Source organism: Labeo rohita, chromosome 20 (genome assembly GCF_022985175.1).
Source record: "Labeo rohita strain BAU-BD-2019 chromosome 20, IGBB_LRoh.1.0, whole genome shotgun sequence".
In the NCBI taxonomy this organism is placed as follows: domain Eukaryota; kingdom Metazoa; phylum Chordata; class Actinopteri; order Cypriniformes; family Cyprinidae; genus Labeo; species Labeo rohita.
The window spans coordinates 8,963,313-8,989,126 of record NC_066888.1 but is presented as its reverse complement, the minus strand read 5'-3'; the positions used below and the strand labels follow the sequence as shown (position 1 = coordinate 8,989,126).

At 35.0% G+C, this 25,814-nt stretch overlaps 1 protein-coding gene across 3 annotated transcripts; it reads right to left on the bottom strand.

Annotated features, from left to right (window-relative positions):
- Nucleotides 1-269: 269 nt before the first annotated feature.
- Nucleotides 270-25,676, bottom strand: mysm1 (Myb-like, SWIRM and MPN domains 1). 3 transcript variants are annotated; one of them, XM_051138850.1, is made up of 23 exons: nucleotides 25,656-25,676; nucleotides 25,486-25,576; nucleotides 16,825-16,915; nucleotides 15,335-15,500; nucleotides 14,613-14,685; nucleotides 14,425-14,495; nucleotides 12,733-12,798; nucleotides 12,049-12,121; nucleotides 11,869-11,967; nucleotides 10,315-10,768; nucleotides 8,985-9,195; nucleotides 8,522-8,652; nucleotides 8,315-8,418; nucleotides 8,097-8,174; nucleotides 7,711-7,796; nucleotides 7,512-7,566; nucleotides 4,476-4,526; nucleotides 4,299-4,373; nucleotides 4,007-4,195; nucleotides 3,798-3,930; nucleotides 3,462-3,567; nucleotides 1,262-1,319; nucleotides 270-938 (listed from the first exon to the last, which is right to left on the bottom strand). In XM_051138850.1, exons 2-23 carry the CDS (start codon nucleotides 25,564-25,566, stop codon nucleotides 606-608), a joined length of 2,784 nt encoding a protein of 927 aa, XP_050994807.1. In that variant the 5' UTR covers nucleotides 25,567-25,576; nucleotides 25,656-25,676; the 3' UTR covers nucleotides 270-605. The 3 variants fall into 3 exon arrangements, with proteins under 3 accessions (XP_050994807.1, XP_050994808.1, XP_050994810.1); XM_051138851.1 differs by having other exon boundaries at nucleotides 271-938; nucleotides 15,335-15,497; nucleotides 16,864-16,915; nucleotides 25,486-25,660; XM_051138853.1 differs by lacking the exons at nucleotides 25,486-25,576; nucleotides 25,656-25,676 and having other exon boundaries at nucleotides 274-938; nucleotides 15,335-15,487; nucleotides 16,825-16,919.
- Nucleotides 25,677-25,814: the final 138 nt, after the last annotated feature.

Below are 25,814 nucleotides of genomic sequence, written 5' to 3'. Positions count from 1 at the left end.
CTTAGCTGGTTTAAGATGGTCCTTTGCTGGTTTATGCTGGTCCTTAGCTGGTTTATGCTGGTCCTTAGCTGGTTTAAAATGGTCTTTTGCTGGTCATGTTGCTGGTCAAGGACCAGCATGAACCAGCAAAGGACCAGCTTAAACCAGCATCAAAACATACCTACCAGCATGTGCTGGTTTTTTCACCAGGGATATAAGTGATATGTATGAAATGTAAATTAAATTAAACAGGAAAAAGTAGTCAGTTATGTCAAAGTTCTTTAACATTTAGCTTTTACTCAAATTGTGCCTTACTCCAAATTCAGTTCATCTTTTTCATAATACTTTTATTTATAAACGGTCACAACATTTTAATGAACAAACTGAATTACGAAATGTCAAACTACAAAAAGACAAGATTATGTTTAAAATTTTATTTTTTAAATAGAGCTTTGTTTAAACTCAACTTTTATGAAACTATATCATAAAGTTTACATTATAAAAACCTACATGAATGCAATGTTACACACAATTTTGTGCAATGTATGAATGATAAATTTGTCCTCTGTAGTAGCAGGTTTCTTTATGCTACGTTTTTCCATTCAGATTGTTATATTTATTATTATTTACACAGTTTCTGCACTCATAGATTGTGTAACAGGTGCGTCCTCTTCTTCACTACAGTTTTTATGGTGGTTGACAGGGTTAGTAGTGTACAATTCATCTGGGCTGTCGGACTCAGTAACACACGTCTCATCCGTGGCATGGCTGCTGTTGATTGGCTCAGAGGAGATGAATGACAGTAACTGAGGCTGCGTTACTGTTTCTTGAAGATGAGAGGAGGAAGAGCCAGTTTCAGGAAGAAAATGTGTATTGAACAAGGTTTCTATCTGTACCAGGAAAGTCTCTGTGTCAACCTCTGAGACCTGCTCTAAAGTCTTCCGGATTGACGTAAGCATCTACAGACAGACAAAACATAATTTTCAAATTTCAATCATTCTAAAACTGTAATTAGTTATAAGAGCTCAACTAACATGTCAGTTAAATGCATATAAATATTCATTTATTCACTGTAAACCATTAGTATTAGTATTACATTTTTGTGGCTATCTGGTTTGCTTGCTATCAAGTACCTCATGTCATCATCTAGTGTGTTCAGTATGGGAACTTGTAAATATGACCTTGTTTGTACATAGTCAAGCAATTGAAATCTCTTGCAATTTTCATGTGCAATATACACTGGGAGGAATGTGATGTCAAAACTAGATATGAGACATGTTACCTTTTCTAGACAGGTTAAAGAAGAATCTCTGCGGAAGAGCCTGTCCATTGGTACACTCCTGAAAAAGGAATGAAATATAATCACCATTTGTCAGCCGCAAGCAAGCTAAAAGCAATAATAGTAAAAACAATACTATTATTACAATTTAAAACTGTTTTTACAATTTAACTGCTCAAGAAGAGGATTTCTTACTATTTATTGAAAACAGTTGTGCTTTTTTCAGTATTTCTTTAATTAATAAGTTGAAAAGAACAGCATTTTCTTGAAAAATAAATCTTTTGTAACATTACAAATTTTTTTAATGTCACATGTACACTGCCGTTCAAAAGTTTGGGATCAGTAAGATTTTCAATGTTTTTTTAAAGAAGTTTCTTCTGCTCATCAAGGATGAATTTATTTGATCAAAAATTCAGAAAAAAATGTGAATTATTATTAGAGTTTAAAATTATGGTTTTCTATTTGAATATATTTTAAAATACAATTTATTCCTGTCATGCAAAGCTGAATTTTCAGCATCATTACCCCAGTCCTCAGTGTCACATGATCGTTCACAAATCATTCTAATATGCTGATTTATTATCAATATTGAAACAGTTGTGCTGCTCAATATTTTTCAGAACCTGTGATTATTTTTTCAGGATTCTTTAATAAATAAAAAGATAAAAAGGACAGCATTTATTTAAATTAGAAATCTTTTGTATCAATAAAAACTACCATTTAAAAGTTTGTGGTCAGTAAATTTGTATTATAATAAAATAAATAAATAAATAAATAAATAATTAAGCAGCACAACTGTTTCCAACACTGATAATAATATTAATAAATCAGCATATTAGAATTTCTGAAGGATCATGTGACACTAAAGACTGGAGTAATGGCTGATTCACAGGAATAAATTATATTTTAAAATGTATTCAAATAGACAACCACTATTTTAAACTGTAATAATATTTCACAATATTACTGTTTTTCTGTATTTTTGATCAAATAAATGCAGCCTTGATGAGCATAAGAGAATTCTTTAAAAAGATCAAACTTTTGAACGACAGTTTACATAGTCTTTAACTTCTCAAAATGGTCTAAAAAAAAAAAGAATTTTTTTTTTCTTTATTCAAACACAGTTGTGTTTCCTTTATGAATGAACGTGCCTTTTTTAAACGGATCTAGTGAGTCAATGAATCAATTACCCATTCATAAAGACAGTCACTTGCTTTATTCCTGAATTAATCAGCCGTTCGAAGGAATCAAATGAATGATATGATTCAGTAATTAAAACCGCCACCTACTGGCAGTTTTAGTTTAATTTAAGTATCTTCTTTTCATTTATTTAAATCATTCAAAATTTTGTACTTAAAACATTAATTTCAACATTAATTTATGAATTTGATGCCACCTCTGAGCCTCATTAAACATGCAAATACGCCTACAAACCACTTTTGTGTACTTCTGTGCCACCTCTGTAGTACAAATTAATTTTGTTAATAATGATTTCATTTGATTGGTAACTTATTCTTATTCTGTTGTTTTAATTAGACATTTAAAAAAGCTTATAAAATATATATATATAAAAAAAATTGACATAAAAGATGGCATCATCAAAAAAAAAAATTAAGTTAAAAACAAAATTCCCCTCTAATTCACTTTAAGGAGTCAAATATCACCTCGTAATGGGAAGGATAATTTTTTATCAGATTTTTTGATTATTGATTAGAAGGTGCTCCTGAAATTTTGACTGTGCTCCTAAATTTTTTAAGTTGGAAGCACAAGTGCTTATAAAAAGAAAAGCATAGAGCCCTGATGGATTTATTGCATTTTGGGGAGAAAATAATCAGTTTTAATAATAAATCTCTGAAAATTAAAATCTGGATTTAAATTTTTAATGTTAGTATAATCTAAAGATGCTATGTGAAAGTTCGAAACAGAAAATAGTGGTTTTCATCTAGCCACTTTCTTGGTAAAGAAAACACATTTTTACTCAAAATGAATCAAAATGGATTTATAGCGTCTGAAACCAAACTCTTCAAATACTAATATACAATGTTATATATTAAATATATTTTTTTATTAATATAATATTATTTGAGGCTAGTTTATGAAAATGTGAATAATGCGTAGTGTTTTATATTCATATTTTCATGTATTCTTGCTTCCCTTTTCCAGCCAAAGACAATGCTGCCCATATATAAAACATGCAGCTCACCCATGAGACAGTCTGTACTTGAACACCACCCATTCTGCTCTTCTCATCACTTCTGACCAATCAGGAAGCTCAGATGAATGCTGCATGTTAAAGCGGTATGGAAACCCTAAAACACAAACCACACAAACTGATTTAAATTCAGCCGTACTGTAGCTGTTGCTGGGCCTCTTTTATTATTTACATCTCTGTTCATGTATTCTTTAACAGTCATGACTCTAGTACTTACCACAAAGACATTAAACATTTACACAACACAGATAACCTAGTATAATACATGTTAAAGCTGCTGTAAGTGATTTATAAGTGAAGGCATGATAGTGTCATGCTGTGACATACTCTGAGGTCCGGAGGGTCCGGTCTCCTCCTGTACCAGCAGACAGGTGGTCTGAGACAGGGGAGACGGGTTGCTTGAGTTATACGGGCTGACAATCATCCCGATGAATGGAGCACCTCCTCGAGAGAAATAACTCTGCCGTAAAAACAGAGGGGATGAGATATGTAAAAAATGACAGCGCAGAGTACAATACAATACAATGATGTGTCACCTGGTATTTGGCCTGAGTGTCAATGTCTCTAAGAGAGGGGTTGGGGTCGAAGGCTGGATGAGAGTGGTACCAACCCACCACACTGTGACCTTTGACCCCGAGCAGCTCTGATGCCTGAGTCTGAGAGACGGGGTCCATCTCACACTGCAGACCTGTGCTCAGGCTGTTACATGGCTCAGCTGCGCAGATCTGCACAAACATCACCACATTACACACCAAAATAACAAAGAAAAAATAATTTAACTGACTGCAATAAACAGACTCAGTTGAATGAGTCCATAAGCTGACCGACCTTTAACACCTTCTCTTCTTCTTCATACGTTCCACCTAAAAGGCCAATCACCTCTCCCATAGACACATGAGCATGCTGGGAAAGGATCTGACTATTAGTACAACATAATAACAAAAAATAATAATAATACTAAAATCTGAGATTAACTACATCTGGAAACAAATGCGTCATACTTACTATATCCATGACAACAAGAGCCTCAGCACAAACTATCACTCTGTATGGTTCCTGAGACAAGAAGAAGAGACAGACAAAATAAGTCTGATGAAATTCATTTCTATACAATGAAATAAACTACGGTGTTATTTTATTATCATTGAAATACTATTATACACTACCAGTCTATTTGAATATATTTAAAAAAAAAAAAAAAAAAAAAAAAAAAAAAAAATGTCAGCATCATTACTCATGTGATAGCCTTCAGTATCACATGATCCTTCAGAAACCATTCTAATATGCTGATTTGCTGTTGAAGAAACATTTTTTTATTATTACTATCAAAGTTTAAAACAGTTTTTTTGAGCAGCAAATCAGAATATCCGAATGCTTTCTGAAGTAGTCATGATGCTAAAAATTCAACTTTGAAATCACAGGAATAAATTACATTTTAAAATATATTCAAATAGAAAACAGTTATTTTAAATAGTAAAAATGTTTTCAAATTTTACTGTTTTTGCTCTACTTTTGGATCAGATAAATGCAGGCTTGGTGAGCAGAAAAGACTTCTTTCAAAAAAAAAAAAAAAACAGTAAAATCTTACTGTTCAAAAACTTGACTGGTAGTGCAGATTTTATTATTAGTGTTTCATTTCCCTGTTTCTATTTTCTATTTTAAATTTATTTAAATTAAGTTTTAGGATTTTTTTTGTCAATATAGATTTTATTTAGTTGTACTGTAGTTTTATTTTTAGTCTTTTAGTATATCACATTAAACTAAATGAAAATGAACAAATGAAAACAAGTTGAAATAAAATAATCTGGCAACTATATGAAATAAAATAAGTTTTATTATGTTTTTTAGAATTTATTCATTTATGATTTAATGCCATATCAGCAGCAATTGCTAGGTTCATGTCAAAAACAATTCAATTTGCATTACTCAATATCATTAATAAAAAGTATAATAAATAGTATAATATTTACAATAATTTAACATATAATTAAAATTTTGTTTTAAAAATTCAACATGCTAAAAAAACTAAAATAACAATCATAACAATAACAACAATAATAGCAATAACAATTATATAGTCTTACTATATCATATAAATTCTAAAATTATTTTGGGGGAAACCTTTTTTAAAATGTCCATTATATTTTCTGATTAAATAAAAGTAATTTTGTTTTTATAATGTATTTTGTTTCAGTTTACGATTATTTTATTTCAAGTAACTAACTTATTAAAAAAAAAAAAAAAAAAAAAAGTTTAACTTTAGTTGACTACAAATAACCCTGATGAACACATACATTATAAAGAGGAATTACAGTAGAACTGGCAAACACAGGCATTTAGGTGGCACTTCACCCTTGAATTGTTTCAAGGAAAATTCCCTCCCGTTTTGAAATCTTACGGCTCAGTTATTTCCGGTTATGTACATTTTCAATGCGCTGTAATCATCTAGATGACTTAAACGCCTAATAAAATGAGATTTTGCGAGATGATTTCAAATTCTCAAAATTTTCAGAGACAGGAGAAGACATATTCTGATGATTACTGAGTACAGATTTTTCCAAACTCAACGGAACGTGAAGTTTTAATCCAACATAAACCGATCTGAGAAAGCGGTGGCTGGTAATCATAAGTGATTGTTCACCACAGGGTGTCAGTGCTCTATAGTGGCCTAATCTCGACCCTGCACTTTGTGAGATCTGATGAATAAGATCATAATGAACCTTTATTTATCTGTATTAAATATTTTAGTCACTATTCCGTGTCATATTCTGTCATCATTTCACTGTATGTAGTCTAATGCCAAAATATGAGTATTCAATAGTCGCACTGTCAACGTGTTACTGTTAAAAACTATTTAAATGTTTAACTTTGTTAAATAGTGCAGTTACCGCACATACATTTTAAACAATGGACTAAGCAGTATGGGCTTGGAATAAGAGCACCAACGCACACAAATTAAGCCATGGTTTTACTATAAATAAAAGCAAAGAATGCAATTGAAGTTAAACCATATAACCACAAATTAACTCAGGTTTTACTACATTGTCCATAGTTTAATGATGGTAGGCTATTTGTAGTAAAAGTGTTGTTATACAAACGGTAAAAATGGGAAAAACATGGCACTTTTACTATAGTAAAACCATTTTCATAAGGGTGTTTATCAGTCAAATGCATTTAAAACTGTGCATTCATTAGGTATGAAATATGATCAGTAAAAGAAAAATACCGTTCGTGAGAATGCGGCAGGTTAGTGGGGAAATATATTCATTTATTATTCAGAATGCACATACCGAAGTGAAATATATTTATAGTAACATTTCAGCAGGTTGAATATGATTCATGTTAACAAAGAGAATATGATTAACTGTTTTGTTTTTTGTTTTTTTTTAAAGAAATGCCAGCCCTAAAATGTAGTAATAATCTGCATTCTCATGAGAAACTGTCTGTATGTAGATGCGCTGAACGCTAACCGGAAACTCCCGAGTAACCCCGGAAGTAGTTGTGCTACTGTGTTAATTTACGTAAAGCAGGGGTGCCCAACCCTGTTCCTGGAGATCGACTTTCCTGCAGTGTTTAGTTCCAACCCTAATCAAACCCACCTGTCTGTAATTATCAAGTGCTCCTTGAGATCCTAATTAGCTAGTTCAGGTGTGTTTGGTCAGGGTTGGAGCTGAATTCTGCAGGAAAGCCGATCTCCAGGGCCAGGGTTGAGCACCCCTGACGTAAAGGCTGGAATACACTATGTGACTTTTGCCCAGCTTTACAACCTGGATAAGTCAACCAGGCTTCTCCAGATTGTAGACAGTTAGGCTAAGTCATAGCCAGCCAACTAATGATGCCCAGTTTTTATCTATAACCATTTACAAAGTCAGCAGGTGTATGAAAGCTAGTTTTTAAAATTTGTATTCCAGTCTTAAGGGTGAGTTTTTTTAATCATATTTTTAGAATAACTGTACTCAAGATAAACTGAAATCAAGTTTTTATATATTAAAAGATAGATCAGACATTATTAAAATAAATAATAATAATAATAATAATTACCTCTGTCTCCTCTCCAAAAGCTTTGCATGGAATGAGCTGGAATGGGTCAAAAGAGCTGCAGAGGACAAAGTCAAGAAAAGAATCCAGATTTGTCAATAACAAACGCCCATAAACAAGATCATTAAACAAACTACTAGCTACTAAGATGTTCATATCTAGAAGTTAAAGTCTTCAGTTTTGTAAGTGAGTGTGTGTTTACCCTCTCTGTTTGGATAGTTTAGATGGTTTTGGTCCTTTCTTCTTCATCTCCTCTCTTCTGATGGCCAGCTCTTCTGCGCTCAGATGCTGGATGACAAACAACTCGCATAAATCAAGGCTCAACAATGAGAAAGTATAAAAAAATATATTTTCTTTCAATGAAAAGGCATAAAATATATATATTATATCATTTTAAAATATATATAAAGTGTAAAGATTTTAATTTTGTCTTTAATCACAATGATGTAAACAAAAATCATTTCATAATTTTTATGTCAATCTTAAAAATAGATTTTAATCATATCAGGCCATTAACAGAAACTGAAGCAGTTCTCTGTAGATTATATTTTAATTCTAAGAAGAACTGCAAATTTAGAGTTTCTATACCTCATACGTCTGACCCTCTAGATCTTTAGCATCACACCAATTTCCCCACATGTCCCGAATGCGCCGCTTCCTTGTGCGCTGCGAACACCACACACACCACCAAATACATTAGAACAATCATTAAATGAGCAGACAAATGAAAACAGCTCCGCTAATGGATAATCATCTACAGATAATGATGATGAGAACTGTAAGAGTGAGCTGTGACTCTTTCTCACCATAGATTGCAGTCTCTGGGCCAGATGATACGCCTCCAGACTGTCTTTGTTTTCCTTTAGCCGAGAGCGATCAACCAGCCGCGGACGATTATAGATCGCCTGATCTGCAGAGGAAGGGAGACAGAAAGAAAGTTTAAGGAGGGAAACTGTACGTAATGAAAACAAGAAGAAAAAAAGAGAGAAAAACGACTAAGCAATAAGCATTACCGCAGTTGAAGTTAATAGCTCCAATGAGCTCCAGGTAGGTGTGTATACGACCGATGCAGTTGACATCCCCACAATTCTTCAAGCCTGGACGCACTGATGTCTTGTTCAGGTACTTAGGTTTACTTCTGCCCCTGAACAGACATCAGAGTTCATTTTCAAGAAAAGATTGAGTTTTTAACAAGTATAAGCAGTTCAAAAGTTTAAGGTCAGTAAGATTTTTCTTTTGAAAGAAATGAATACTTTTATTCAGCAAGAATATTTTAAATTGATGACAAATGACAGCAAGTATTTAAGATAAAAAAAAATAAAAAAAAAATCTATTCATCAAAGGACTCAAATTCATATTCAAAAATATTATATGTCATTTTTTATGTTTTTTAAAACAGTACCATGTTCACTATCTGTACTATGACAGTAAATGTACGTAAAAACTCGAAAAAAAGTGCACAGAAGAATGTCTCACCACTGGTCCAGGATGTAATTGCGAATTTTTAGATATCTCTCTGGGGTTTTCGATGGACGCCCCTCAAAGAATTCTGAGATGGCTTGCTTCTCCTCATCTGTGATGGTATTTAAGTCCAATACCACCTCCTGTTCTGGAGCTCTGAGCTCCTCCTCCTCCTCTTGGTATTCATCTCCCTCTTCCTCAGGACCTTCACCTGATTCAGTCTTATCTGGAGTACAAGAATACATTACCCATAATTCTGCTAATGGTCTGATACAGTTACAGAGCAGTGTTTCCCCTAGGATTCCATGTTTGGGGGGCGGGGGTACGGTACGGTGCCTTTTTTTTTTTTTTAAGTACATTACTCTCTGTGTAATAACAAAAACATTTATTTCAACATTTTGAACAATAGGGCCCTACAATCTTTTTCTTTCTTTTTTTTTTCAGAAATTCTTGTGTTTTTCTGATAATCAAATACAGGCATTAAATATTTATTTATTTTTAATGAAATGAAAATTAAACCTTTTTATTTGTTGCCAGTTTTTCTGTTATTTCTGTTATTATTATAATTTCTGCATTTAATTGTTTAATTAAATTTGCCAGAAAGAGAAATATTTAAACACCTACTGTACAAAAGTAATACAAGACTAATACATTTCTGTTACATGTTAAACCGTACTTTTATTTGGACAGGTTGCCGGTTAGTTTTTGTGTGTATACACTATGATATGATGCTAATTTTCTCAAATGAAACGGTACAGCAGTTCTGGAGATTAAGTTCATGCGTTTATGTCGTCATATAATGAGACGCAGAGGCCGAAAATCACCACGTGTGCTTCATTCTTTGTGTAGTAAACAAAACCACATCTCCGCCATTCATTCTACAGAGCCAAGCGGAACATGGACGATTTATATTTAAACCGTCTTGTTGCGTTTTAATATTCACAGACACTAGTCTATATCGCGATTCGAATTAAGTGAGAGACCTACTTTTGATTTACTAAACCAAAAATTGAGGAATTCTGTGGCATCCCACACTATAGAGTAAATTCCGTTTTTATGAATGGACTCGGCGATCCCGTCCGGGTTTTAGCGGAGGAGAAATTGTAGACGCGTGACCACGTAACGTTAGAGACAGAATTGACATGCTGTTGTGTAAATAAGATAAATAACATAAGGCTATTTCGTTTTTTAATAAAAGAACAAGGTATAAATGACGTCTGTTGTGATCTGGTGCTATATAGAAAGTTTACATGACCTTAAAGGGGGGCAGCGGCTACCTTCCCCTAATATAATGGCAGGGGAAACACTGCAGAGATTAAATAAATTGCTAGTGATGTCGAGGTACCTGCTCTTTCAGTGCTGCTCTCTTCCTCAGAGAGGCTGTGTTTGCCTGGGCTGCCTGATTTAGAAAAGTAGGTCCCACTTTCTTCCTCCAGTTCTGGATCAATCCCAACATAAGTGATGCCAGCATTTTCATTTGAGTCTGGATCAGTGGGTCCATCTGCAGCTGTGCTTTCTGATTCAGATAGAAGGTTTGAAAGTATGTCTGATGGAGGGGGAATTGGACTGAGCTCTTCTTTGTGGTCACAATCTGGGGAGCCTGGGGGCTCTGGCTGGTTTTCAGACTGTAGCCCATCATCACTGAAGTCATCAGTGATGTCAACATCTTCATCGTCAGAAAGCTGCTCGATGCGCACAGCATTGGTCAGGGCTGAGACATGAGGCTGGATCGAGGAGACCAACGTGGTGTCTAAAGTCACATTAGAGGAGGGCACTTCGGCAGGTGTGTCTGTTTTAGACTAAAGTTCAGACAGAAGGAAAAAAAAAGTTTTACAATGTTCAAAAAATAAGAATACATTTTGTACATACAATGAGGTATAAACATATCAACATGTTTTTCTGAATTAATATTGATATATCATATTGATATTGATCTTTTTGATCATGCTTGTTGAAAAACAAGATTTTTTTTACAGAAATGAATAGCAAGGACACAGTAAATTGATTTAAAGTGATATTAAAGACATGTACAAATGATTTCCATTTTTAATTAAACGATTTTCTTTTAACTTTCTATTCAAAGAATCCTGAAAAAAAGATTGTGGTTTCCAAAAAATATTAAGAAGTATAACTGTTTTTAACATTGTTAATAATTTTTTTGAGCAGCAAATTTTTTCCATCAATCAGACATTAAAAATATTACAATAGAAAACAGTTTAAATTGTAATCATATTTCACAATATAAATTTTTTATTACTATTATTACTTTTTTTTGTTTTTATATCTATGCATGTATTATTCATCAAATCATAATTGTATAAACCCACATTCAGGACGCCATGTGACAAAAAGGGCATAATGGTAGAGATAAAAAAATCTCTTAAAAAATATTTACAAAGTATATTACAATCAAAAATATTATCTAAATATCACAATATGTCAAATTAGTTCAAGTTGTCAAATGTTAAGTAGTATGACCTTAAGACAATATGATTAAGAGGTGGCAATATATTTAAACGTTATTTCATATAATATATATATACTTTTATTCAAACTTGTTAAAATACCAGCCTCAGCCCAATCAGAAGCACCGGTACTTACATAGAAACCTATACATCTGAGCCTGATAGAAATGCATTTTTTAAAGAAAGACATCAGATGGATTAAGGGGCTTTTGCATCTGAACTCTTCATACATACATACATATATATATATATATATATATATATATCAGAGGTCACGTTAACCAATAATTGTCTGTCTTTGACTGAATTTTTTTTTTATCAGTGATGGAAAAATATGAATATAATGGCTCAACTTTTAAAGCACCAAACACATCTGAACCAAAAGCGTATGGATGATTTTCATATGGGAATGTGGAAATGAGCTAAAGTCATACCTTATTTTTGAAGTACTGCTTAGCATAGCTCTTCACCTGTAGAACTGTCTTAGTGCCAATTAGTTTCGCAATCTTTGTCCACCTACGGCCAAACTGAGCCTAGAAAACAAAAAACAAAATAAAACTAAATTTCTGTTAAGAGAGAGACAGCACCGTTTCCTTTGTGTTCAGAAAACATACCAGTCCTTTCTCAAACAGATCCTTCTCCTCTTCAACCCAACGAGTTTGTGCTCCAGAACTCTTCACCAATGCCCTACAAAGACATTCTGAATGAATTACTGTACTTATACACACACACACACACTCAAAACTTTGGGGTCAGTAAGACTTTTTAATGTTTTTTTAAGAAGCCTCTTATGCTCACCAAGGCCTTAGGCTTTTTGATAAAAATACAGCAAAACAAACATATTGTGAAAAATGATTACAATTGAAGTAATAGTTTTCCATTTTAATGTATATTAAACTGCCATTTATTACTGACAGTAAAGCTCAAATTCAGCATTTATTTCAAATAGAAAGCTTCTGTAACAATGTCATTTATTAACAATTTTGTGTGTTCTTGCTAGATTATTAGTAGGGCTGTGCAAATAATCGCCTGCGATAATGAATGCGATATTGCGCGGCTTGTCAGTGAATTTCGGCTCTTTCGGCTCTTTGTAGTGAGTGCCGCTCCATAATGAATGCGTCTGACTGCACGTGATCGAAATTTACGACTAATCACGGAACCGGCATTACTGAAGAGATGCGCATCATAATCGCATGCGATTATTTGCACAGCCCTAATTATTAGTATTAAAACTTTTGAATGTTTGTGTATGTGTTTACATATTCATGAACATAATGGGATAAAAGAAGGGAGCTCACTTTTTGACTTTAGTCTTCTCACTGGACCATGCCACCTTTGGTGCTTTCTTACTGGCAAAATAATACCTTGCTTTATTAAGAAAAACAACCACATGCATTCAATAGGTTGTTTGCAATCACGTGATTCTGAGGACACGCGAAATGCAGCTGGAGGGCAGGAAGTGATTTTTCTCTATAGGAATCAATAGCAGAATCTCAAAACGACTATGTTTTCAGTTGTTTATGGAAATCGGTCAAATCGAGAAGTTTTATTTCATATCGTGTATGAACATCTGCTGTTGCATAAGGAGGAAAAGGCAAGAAATTCTCTAAAAAAAAAAAAATGGGAAAAGTGGCTTGTAAACCTGCGTCTGCGGTCAGGAGGAGAGTCAGATAATGCTTGTGTGTGCAAATGGTTAATAAAAGATTAATAATATTAAGATATGAAGAAATATATAAATAGATACAGGGTGAGACAGTGAGAATTCACTCAATGCTAAATGCCACATGTACATACAATGCAAATAAGATTATATTTGCAGTTGATTAAAATTGAACCTTGTGAGATTGCGATAAATTGAAGTGAGTCACAGCCTTTTAGTGACTATATGAAAGAGCTATTTGCTCGCTTTCTAGGGTATAATAAATAAAGAATTTGAAAAAAAGTTTTGCTTTACATGCTGCTAACAGGACCAATGGCCAAAAAACCTGTACAGCAGTAGTTTTAGGAGTGACATATATCCTGCATTCTTCATATAAATGTGGGAATCAATTTCGAAAGAGTTTGTTTGCTATCAGGTTTAGGTACATAGCTTATTTCCACCGCCTCGATGACAGGCAACTGAGGCAGCTATTTCAATTTAGTTGAAAAATCACTCCTCTTCGTAACATAAGGATCACATCCAACATATGTTGTGATTTTCTGTTTATACGTTTCTCTTGTACAGTACAGACATTGCTCTATCTCATCCGTTCTGCTTTTTCATTCACTCCTGAAAGTTCGCTGCATGTGCAGGGTTTTGTGGCTATTGGTCCTGTTAGCAGCACGTAAAGCGAAACTTTTATTCAAATTCCGAACTGATTATAGAAAGCGAGCAAATAGCGCTTCCATGTAGTCACTAAAAAGCTGTCACTCACTTCAATTTATTGCAGTGTCACAATGTTGCGTTATAATCAATGACGCTCTCGGAACTACAAATATAATATCTTACATTGTGTCTACGTGTGGCGTTTAGCATTAGGTGAATTCTCACTGTCTCACCCTGTGTATATTTATATATTTCTTTATTAATATCTTAACATATTATTATATCTTTTCTTAACCATTTGCACACACGAGCATTATCCGACTCTCCTCCTGACCACAGACGGAGGTTTACAAGCCACTTTTCCTGCGCTTTTCAGTCAATTCTTGCCTTTCCGCCCTTATGAACAGCACATTTTCATACATGATAAAAGATATTTTGTGGTTTCTCGGTTTGACTGATTTGAGCATCCACAAACAGCACAAAACATAGGCATTTTTGAGTTTCTGCTAGTGATTCCTATGGAGAAATATCACTTCCTGCCCTCCAGCTGCACTTCGCGCCACAGTAATGACGTCATGTGCAAACAACCTATAAATGATCACATCCATTGTTCATTAGGGATGTGAAAACCAAACATGAACAAAATGAGAAATAATCAGTGTGTTGTGAGAAGAGTAAAGGATACTGTTCTTCCAACAGCATGCTTTCAATGGCCTGTCTGTTCTCATCGCTGATAGAGCTGTCCAGAGTCCACGGCTGAACAAACACAAAAACACATCATATCCATTTTAGAGTCTCTTAACATATAATGTTAAAAAAAAAGTGACATCAGTTTTCATTTTAGGGTAAGCTGACCCTTCCACATTATTTTACCAGTATACTGCTGTTTGTCTTCCAAGCAGACTGTAAGTATTGATCCTGGAGAATCTCAGCACTGTTCAAGTCCCTGTTAAGAGAGCACACACATAATAAACATACTAATTCAGAAAGAATGTTTACAGTAATTAATTTACAAAAAAAGACTATGGAGTACAAGACTACAGAGGATTGAAAAGCACATTTTTGTTAAAGCTATTTTACTGACTCTTTTATACAAAAAAGTGTGCTATTTAAATTGGCCTTTATGTGTAGAAAGTCCTGCCCCACACACGCTTCCACTGAAAGTAAATTAATGCACATGCAATATGTTTGTTTTGAAGGATTACACTATTTTCTTTAATAATTGTCTGCATTATTATTATTTTGTAGTGAAGCCGGAACATTTCTGCAAAGAGGGGATGTGAAATAAATTGATGTGAGTGATGTGCCAATACAGTTACTGCTGAACGGATCATGCTATATATTTAAGTAATTAACAGATAGTGTGTACTATCTTTGTAGGAGGTAACTGAAGCGCCACAGTCACATTAAACTCGTTTTCAAGCTTATGTTAAAATAGTGTAACTGTTCATGTAACTAGAGAAGTTCATATTAATCATGCCAGTCGTTTTTCTATCGCTCCCGTCTCACTTCTGCTCATCCATTAACTCAAATGTATATAAGCACAGGTCCGTAATATTCTTCAGACAGCGGGAAATGAGTATATAATATCCTACCCGACTCTTTCATCACATTCATCTCCCTCGATGTCAACAACATCCAACTCGTCTGCCATGTTTGCGGCGGATGTGAGAGAGCGAGAGGAGTTTGTCACAGCGCCGCTCACTGGCAGGATGACGCTACTGCTGCGTGCTTCACTTGAGACTACACTAAAATATACTGCTATGTGAGATTACAAAATAAGGCACAAATTGATATGTATGTTTACATCTGTAATTTAATGCACAGGAAAAAAGTAAGCACTGTGCATTTGCACTTGAAAATAAGCACTGATTATTAAGTGAGGATGTGTCCTTAGTTCAGTCTTTCTCAGCATTAAAGGGGTCATCGGATGCCCATTTTCCACAAGCTGATATGATTCTTTAAGGTCTTAATGAAAAGTCTCTAATATACTTTGATTAAAAATTCTCAATGGTTGTGTAAAACAACACCCTTTTTAACCTTGCCAAAATCAGCTCTGCAAAAATCATCTCATTTTAAGGGATTGTTCCTTTAAATGCAAATGAGCTCTGCTCACCCCGCCCCTCTCTTCTCTCTGGAAAGATGGTCTTGTTTACATTAGCCGCATCAAGCCGCGTTTAGCCGCTAAACTTCCTAACTACCACGTTATAAGGAAAGGTGATCACAAAGATTCATAAAAAAAATGCTTATACTCACTTCTGCTGTAAGTGAAGCTGGATCATGAATGATTTGCGTGAACATAAATGAATATATGTAGATCGGGAGGTGCATTCCATTCACAAACAAACGTAATCTACTGCATCTTCAGCGGCTCAGATGTCGGGAGTAAATGACGACCACTATGTTCATTATTACATCCAGCAACACAACACCTCAATCGCTCAATCTGAGATATTCTTGTCTAACTTACATCCCTGCTCTGGCATCAAAACATGGAAGTTTACTGGACTGTGACAGCTGGTCTGAGGTAAGACGCTCATGTCAATCAACTCTCGTGGGAGCGGCCTCTGTGGGTGTGACGGCACAACGACAGGCATCCGAGAATGGCTCGATTTGAAAAAGGGGATATTATTTTTACAGATTAATTAAAAACCACTGCATGGATTTTTATCATTATAGGGTAGATTTGTACATACACTGTCAACACACATTAATGTTCAAACAACATGAAAAAGTGAACTTAGCATCCGATGACCCCTTTAAATGCTAGAATGAGACGGTCTAGTAAGTGCGCATGGTTATGTCATCAATATTTTTGCCTGTGTGGTCATGGCACGAAAGTACTACTAGAACTATAATTTGAAGAATCCTTTATATTGAAAATTGTTATATTAACAGACTTTCTACTAATTTCCATTACTTTTCCTTTGATGGCGCTTAAAGACGTGGCAGCTTAGATATGCAGCCTTATAAGGAAGCATCCTTCCATTTGAGAAAGACCCATTGTCTGGACACCCCTATGGACTCTCAGACAGCTCCTTGTGCCTGTAATAGATCCTCAAATGATTCTATCTTAAAGTCTTACCTGTTCCATTCCAAGTCTCCCGCGATCTCCTATACTCACCTCTGAATCTCCAGCAATCTCTTATATTCTCCTTCAACTCTCCAGCGATCTCCTATAACGAGAACAGACGACAAGAAGAAAAAGCACAACAACAACAACAACAACAACAACAAGAGCAGGGGCCTGTTCTTTGTATGTCGCTAACTCAGTTAGCTAGATTTGATTGTTGACAGTTTGGCATAATCTTGGATTGTTTGGTTCTTCGAAGCTCATCCCAAAGTTGCTGTTATAGCAACAGGTCTGTAAGCTTGAACCTGCTCAGGAGCAGGTTTATTTCATGGATTAGACTGCATCTTTTTAAGAAGAATTGATACTTAAAGGGGTCATCGGATGACCATTTTCCATAAGTTGATATGATTCTTATGAGTCCATAACATACTTTGGTTAAACTCTTTTTAACCTGTCAAAATGAGCTCTCCAAAAATCATCCTGTTCGAGGTTGCTTTAAATGTTAATGAGTTCCGCTCGTCCCGCCCCTCTCTTCTCTCTGTGGAGTGACGAGCCTGTTTACTTTAGCCACGTTTAGCCGTTAAACTTGCGAACTAGCACGTTATTAGGAAAGGTGATTGCAGAGATTCATAAAAAAACTCTTATACTCACTTCTGCTGTGGGTGAAGCTGGATCACGAATGATTTGCGTGAACATAGACGCATTTATGTAGGTCGGGAGGTGCATTGGCTTCACAAACAAACGTAATCCACTGCATCTTCAGCAGCTCAGATGTCGGGAGTAAATGACGACCACTATGTTCATTATTACATCCAGGAACACAACACCTCAATCGCTCAATCTGAGATATTACAGGGAATTTACATCCCTGCTCCGTCATCGAAACAGTGGAGGTGGGACTGTTACAGCTGATTTAAGGCGGGTCTGAGGTAAGATGCTCATGTCAATCAACTATCATGGGAGCGGCCTCTGTCGGTGTGACGCCAGATTAATTAAAAACCATTGCATGGATATTTATCATTATAGGGTAGATGTGTACATACACACATTAATGTTCACACAACATTTAAAAGTAAACTTTGCATCCGATGACCCCTTTAAAATCTGTCCCAGCTACTACTACTTTATTACAAGAGTACTACTGTGTAGTCTATAATAGACACAACCAGGTTTACTCATTAAAAGATTTTTTCATTATAAAATAATTACTTTATAAATGTATTAGAATCTTATACACATGCTTTACAGATAATGTAGAGTTGTGCATTAATTTGAGTGATGACAGCTATTACGGGAGTGGCTTGATAGAGCGCATGACATGCATTAAATAAAATGTAATGAAATGCTAATTATTACATTGAAATAAAAATATTAAATATCAAATATTAGAAATTGTAAATATAAATAATTGGAAACCATGTAAAAAATAAATAAATAAATAAAAACAGTGTATATTTCATTGATCTATTATAACGTTGATGTAGTTTTGTTCACTTGGTTGTTTCCTTACAAAAGCCCTTATAAAAGAAATTTGTCAAGTTTTTCATCACAACTTTTTTAATTATACGATGTCATTATGTTGCTGTCTTGCCACCAGCCATTCGCTGCATTGCTGATCGTGGTTTTGAGTAGCTATATATAGCCCCTTTTAAACCAACAAATATCAACAACAGGTGCATTCGAAGAACCAAATTAGCCAGATCATGATTAGCGCAATGATATCATCTTGGATGTGTCATTTGATTTTGGATGTAATAAGCGACGTACGAAGAATGGGTACCCGGACTGGAGAAAACACACAGCACAAACACACAAGAACACACAAGGCACCACTCAAGACCACAAAACAACACTACGCAGCACAACAACAACAACATGTAATAAAAGGGGGAAAAATAACAAAGATAAAGTAAAACTTTACAACCAAAACAAACAAGTAAAGGAAATATCTAAGACTAATGGATAGCTAAAGTATCAATTCCAAGAAATAATGGGAATACAAAACTAGAAACAAGACTGATGAACAACTAAAGAAAATATAAAACCCAAAACCAAAAAAAAAAGAGAGAGAAATCAAGAGCAAAAACTACAACAAGGATACAATCACAGCTAAGAACAGGGCAAGACTGAAATACAGAGCAGCAAGTCAGTAACTGTCTCTACAGCACAAAACAAATCAACAAACACAGGTGAGCACAATTAATGAAACAAGACAAGGGTTAAAAAGAGGGTGTGATCAAGGGAAGGTAGAAGTGGGACCAGAGGAACACAAGGCAGACACAAACAAAAACAAAGCAATGTGTTAAGACACAAAACAAAGAAACATTAAACAAAAACAACACAGACAACACATGAACTATCTATTGGTGCTACTGTTAAATTAATCATTATTATTTTAGTTTTCTCTATTATTCTTATAATTATTATTATTCTTGTTATTTGACTTCTTCATCTGTATTTAGCTGTAACACACACGGCACAGGAGGTGTTGACCTTCTTCACAGCACAACACCTCCCGAACACGTGTCAGCCTCCCGCGAGAAGCTGAACTGGACCCCAACCGTCACCCACCGAGCTGAGCCTTCACTATTGATCTTCACTGACAGTGAGAGATATAAAGCAGCGTCTTGCTATGGTAAGAGTGACTCAGTTGAGCGAGGGTGAGTGAGAGTGTCACCACTCAACATCACCATCCAAGACAGTGATCTCGCAAGAAATAACATAAGAAAATAACAACAAGCAAGTAACAACAACAGACACAACAAAAGTGTAATAAAAGGGAGAAAATAACAAACAAGTAAGAACGACAACAAACAACAAGCAAGAACAAGCACAACAAGCAACAACAACAGGCACAACAAGCCAATAACAAGTAACAACAACAACAACAAACAACAAGCACAACAAAAGTGTAATAAAAGAGAAAAAAAATAACATTTAGTACAACAAACAACAAGCACGTAAGAACAACAAGCACAACTAGCAACAACAACAACAGGTACAACAAGCCAATAACAAGTAACAACAACAACAACAACAAACAACAAGCACAACAAGCAAGTAACAACAACAGGCACAACAAAAGTCTAATAAAAGGGAAAAATAACAAGCAAATAACAAGTTACAAGCAAGTATCAACAACAACAGCAAACAAGTAACAACAACAAGCAAGTAACTACAACAAGCACAACAAAAGTGTAATAAAAGAGAAAAAACAAGTAACAAGCAAGCAAGAGCAACAAGCAAGCAACAGCAACAGGCACAACAAAAGTGTAAGCGTAAGCAAGTAACAACAACAACAACAAAAAATAACAAGCAAATAACAACAAGCAACAAGCAAGTAACAACAACAACAAACAACAAGCAAGGACAACAACAGGCACAACAAAAGTCTAATAAAAGGGAAAAAATAACATAAGAACAGTACAACAAGCAACAAGCACATAACAACAACAAACGCAACAAGCAACAACAACAGGCACAACAAGTGTAACAAAAGGGGAAAAAATATCAAGCAAGTAAGAACAACAAGCATAACAAGCAAGTTACAACAACAGGCACAACAAAAGTGTAATAAAAGTAAAAAAAAAAAACATAAGAACAGTACAACAAGTAAGAACAACAAGCACAACAAACAAGTAACAACAATGGGCACAACAGAAGTGTAACAAAAGGGAAGAAATAACAAGCAAGTAAGAACAACAGGCACAACAAAAGTGTAACGAAAGGGAAAAATTAACAAGCAACAAGCAAGTAAGAACAACAGCAAGCACAACAAGCAAGGGAAAAAAACAAGCAAATAACAAGTAACAAACAACAACAACAACAACAACAAGCAAGTACAAACAACAAGCAACAAGCAAGATCAACATGCAAGCAACAACAGGCACAACGAAAGTGTAAGTGTAAGCAAGTAACAACAACAACAACTCCAACGAGAAGCTGAACTGGACCCCAACCGTCACCCACCGAGCTGAGCCTTCACTATTGATCTTCACTGACAGTGAGAGATATAAAGCAGCGTCTTGCTATGGTAAGAGTGACTCAGTTGAGCGAGGGTGAGTGAGAGTGTCACCACTCAACATCACCATCCAAGACAGCGATCCCGCGAGAAATAACATAAGAAAATAACAACAAGCAAGTAACAACAACAGACACAACAAAAGGGACAAAATAACAAGCAAGTAAGAACAACAAACAACAAGCAACAACAATAACAGGCACAACAAAAGTCTAATAAAAGGGAAAAAAATAACATGAGAACAGTACAACAAGCAACAAGCATGTAACAACAAGCACGACAAGCCAATAACAAGTAACAAACAACAAGCAAGTAACAACAAAAGGCACAACAAAAGTGTAACAAAAGGGAAAAAATAACAAGCAAGCAAGAACAACAAACACAACAAGTAACAAGCAAGTAACAACAACAGGCACAACAAAAGTGTATTAAAAGGGAAAAATAACAAGCAAATAACAACAAGAAACAAGCAAGTAAGAACAACAAACAACAAGCAAAAACAACAACAGGCACAACAAAAGTGTATTAAAAGGGAAAAATAACAAGCAAATAACAACAAGAAACAAGCAAGTAAGAACAACAAACAACAAGCAAAAACAACAACAGGCACAACAAAAGTCTAATAAAAGGGAAAAAAATAACATAAGAACAGTACAACAAGCAACAAGCACGTAACAACAAGCACAACAAGCAACAAAAACAGGCACAACAAAAGTTAACAAAAGGGAAAAAATAACAAGCAAGTAAGAACAACAAGCACAACAAGTAACAAGCAAGTAACAACAACAGGCACAACAAAAGTGTATTAAAAGGGAAAAATAACAAGCAAATAACAACAAGAAACAAGCAAGTAAGAACAACAAACAACAAGCAAAAACAACAACAGGCACAACAAAAGTCTAATAAAAGGGAAAAAAATAACATAAGAACAGTACAACAAGCAACAAGCACGTAACAACAAGCACAACAAGCAACAAAAACAGGCACAACAAAAGTTAACAAAAGGGAAAAAATAACAAGCAAGTAAGAACAACAAGCACAACAAGTAACAAGCAAGTAACAACAACAGGCACAACAAACGTCTAATAAAAGGGAAAAATAACAAGCAAATAACAAGTAATAAGCAAGTAACAACAACAACAACAAGCAAGTAAGAATAACGAGCATAACAAGCAAGTAACAACAGGCACAACAAAGTGTAATAAAAGGGAAAAAATAACATAAGAACAGTACAACAAGCAACAAGCACGTAACAACAAGCACAACAAGCAACAACAACAGGCACAACAACCCAATAACAAGTAACAACAACAACAACAACAAACAAGAACAACAAGCAAGAACAACAACAGGCACAACAAGAAAGGGAAAAATAACAAGCAACAACAACAACAACAAGCAAGAACAACAGGCACAACAAAAGTGTAACAAAAGAGAAAAAAATAACAAGCAAGAACAACAGCAAACACAACAAGCAAGTAAAAAATAAGCAAATAACAACAAGTAACAAGCAGCAACAACAACAACAACAAGCAAGTAAGAACAACAAGCAACAAGCAAGAAAGAACAACAACAAGCAAGAGCAACAAGGAAGCAACAGGCACAACAAAAGTGCAAAACAACTCCAACGAGAAGCTGAACTGGACCCCAACCGTCACCCACCGAGCTGAGCCTTCACTATTGATCTTCACTGACAGTGAGAGATATAAAGCAGCGTCTTGCTATGGTAAGAGTGACTCAGTTGAGCGAAGGTGAGTGAGAGTGTCACCACTCAACATCACCATCCAAGACAGCGATCCCGCGAGAAATAACATAAGAAAATAACAACAAGCAAGTAACAACAACAGACACAACAAAAGGGACAAAATAACAAGCAAGTAAGAACAACAAACAACAAGCAACAACAATAACAGGCACAACAAAAGTCTAATAAAAGGGAAAAAAATAACATAAGAACAGTACAACAAGCAACAAGCACGTAACAACAAGCACAACAAGCAACAACAACAGGCGCAACAAGCCAAAAACAAGTAACAAACAACAACAACAAACAACAAGCAAGTAACAACAACAGGCACAACAAAAGTGTATTAAAAGGGAAAAATAACAAGCAAATAACAACAAGCAACAAGCAAGTAAGAACAACAAACAACAAGCAAAAACAACAACAGGCACAACAAAAGTCTAATAAAAGGGAAAAAAATAACATAAGAACAGTACAACAAGCAACAAGCAACAACAACAGGCACAACAAAAGTTAACAAAAGGGAAAAAATAACAAGCAAGTAAGAACAACAAGCACAACAAGCAACAACAACAGGCACAACAAGCCAATAACAAGTAACAACAACAACAACAAACAACAAGCAAGTAACAACAACAGGCACAACAAAAGTTAACAAAAGGGAAAAATAACAAGCAAATAAGAACAACAAGCACAACAAACGTCTAATAAAAGGGAAAAATAACAAGCAAATAACAAGTAATAACCAAGTAAGAACAACAACAAGCAAGTAACAACAACAACAAGCAAGTAACAACAACAGGCACAACAAGTGTAATAAAAGGGAAAACATAACATAAGAACAGTACAACAAGCAACAAGCATGTGACAACAACAAGCACAACAAGCAACAACAACAGGCACAACAACCCAATAACAAGTAACAACAACATCAAACAAGAACGACAAGCAAGAACAACAACCGGCACAACAAGAAAGGGAAAAATAACAAGCAAGAACAACAACAACAACAAGCAAGAACAACAGGCACAACAAAAGTGTAACAAAAGAGAAAAAAATAACAAGCAAGAACAACAGCAAACACAACAAGCAAGTAAAAAATAAGCAAATAACAACAAGTAACAAGCAGCAACAACAACAACAAGCAAGTAAGAACAACAACAACAAACAACAAGCAAGAGCAACAAGCATGCAACAGGCACAACAAAAGTGCAAAACAACTCCAACGAGAAGCTGAACTGGACCCCAACCGTCACCCACCGAGCTGAGCCTTCACTATTGATCTTCACTGACAGTGAGAGATATAAAGCAGCGTCTTGCTATGGTAAGAGTGACTCAGTTGAGCGAGGGTGAGTGAGAGTGTCACCACTCAACATCACCATCCAAGACAGCGATCCCGCGAGAAATAACATAAGAAAATAACAAGCAAGTAACAACAACAGACACAACAAAAGTGTAGTAAAAGGGAAAAAATAAGCAAATAACAACAAGCAAGTAAGAATGACAGCAAACAACAAGCAAGAACAACAAGCATAACAAGCAACAAGCAAGTAACAACAACAGGCACAACAAAAGTGTAATAAAAAGAATAATAACATAAGAATAGTACAACAAGCACGTAACAACAAGCACAACAACAACACAGCTGAAGTTCTGCCATGAGTGAAGCTGTAATGCAGTAACTACCAATTCTCTACAATGCTGGCTTTCTTAGATAATTTTTATATTATTAAATAGTTTTACGTTATCATTAGTTTTTTTTTCTATATTTTTATTATTGTGTGTTATGTTACTTCAATTGCTTTCGTCGTTCTATATTATTATATATTCTACTGTTGTAAATAATATAATTTGTTGATGCGTTAAAGGTCTCTTTGTAACACCAGCCAAACTCTGCATTAAGTCACTGAAGACAAACGAGTTTGGAGTACTTCTACTAGGGCTGTCAATTGTTTAAAATGTGTAGTCTAATTAATTACACAGTGTGGCGATTAAATAATTTAATCAATGACAACAAATCTAGCTGAGAAATTGCCCACAAAAAATCATTCAAAGGCATTATTGTGTTCAGGTGAGTAATTTGATTGGTTCAAACGGCTGATTCATTTAGGAATAAGATAAATGGCTCTGTTTATGAACGGGCCATTAAATGATTAGTTCACCCCATTCGTTCAAAATGTGGATTCATTTCAAAATTGTAAAGGCAAACTGAGCAAAACAGGCAATATAACACAACACAAACTTCTTATATACTGAGATGTTGTATAAAACCACATTTTGCACAAAAACAGCACTCGATATAGCTTATCATATGATATAAATATGAGACAAACACTCATGCAGCGGCACATAACTGCATTTATGGACTATACTGTTGTCCTGCATCACACCTATGTCAACAGTCTACTGTACAGGTCCGGGGGCGGAACGGGTGCGTTAATTTTATTTTTATGCGTTAATTAATTTTGTAATTAATTAAAATAATGTGTTAAACTGACAGCCCTAATTCCTACCTGACAACCCTTACAGTTCTTACTGTGATCGGGCCTGACGCGTTAAGTCATACGCTTCAAAAGCTTCTCATTTAATATTCAAAACAGTCTGCTCTCTCCCGCGTTGTTGATTGGTTGATGAGAGTCGCATCTTTCAAACTCTCATTTTTTTAATTATTGTAATATGTTCCTTAAGGTTCACTTTAATGTTAACAAAACCTCATTATTATTTTGAACCCTCATGTCTGAAATGATCCTTTTAATGGGGTGGCTCCAGTAAAAGTATCATCCACTGATCTATATAAATGTAAATATGAGCTCTATTATAAATCAGCTGTATAACCGCTGTGTTTTAAAAACATTATCCACACAAAAACATAATTTACAGACAGAGCATTATGAAATAGTTTACTTACGGTTTGCGATGCTGCTGCTGTCAGATTCAATACAGTTGTCTGCCTTATCTTCCAACAAATGTTTCTTTGTGAGCTGTCCATTACACTGTACCTCGTTTTCAAAACAATCTGCAGTGAAATGCCCTGAACAAACCAAAAGGAAGGCCTGCGAAATTAAAAAGAAACCATACCTTCCCAATACCGCGGTCCTTCCTTAGGCTGTATAGAAACCCAAATGTATGTAGTATGCAGGCGTAAAGCGACTTAATGACCGTGGGCGTGGCCTATGGACAACGTGACAAAATGATTGGTCGACGCCTTGTTATATCCATATATAGTCAATGAGTCAA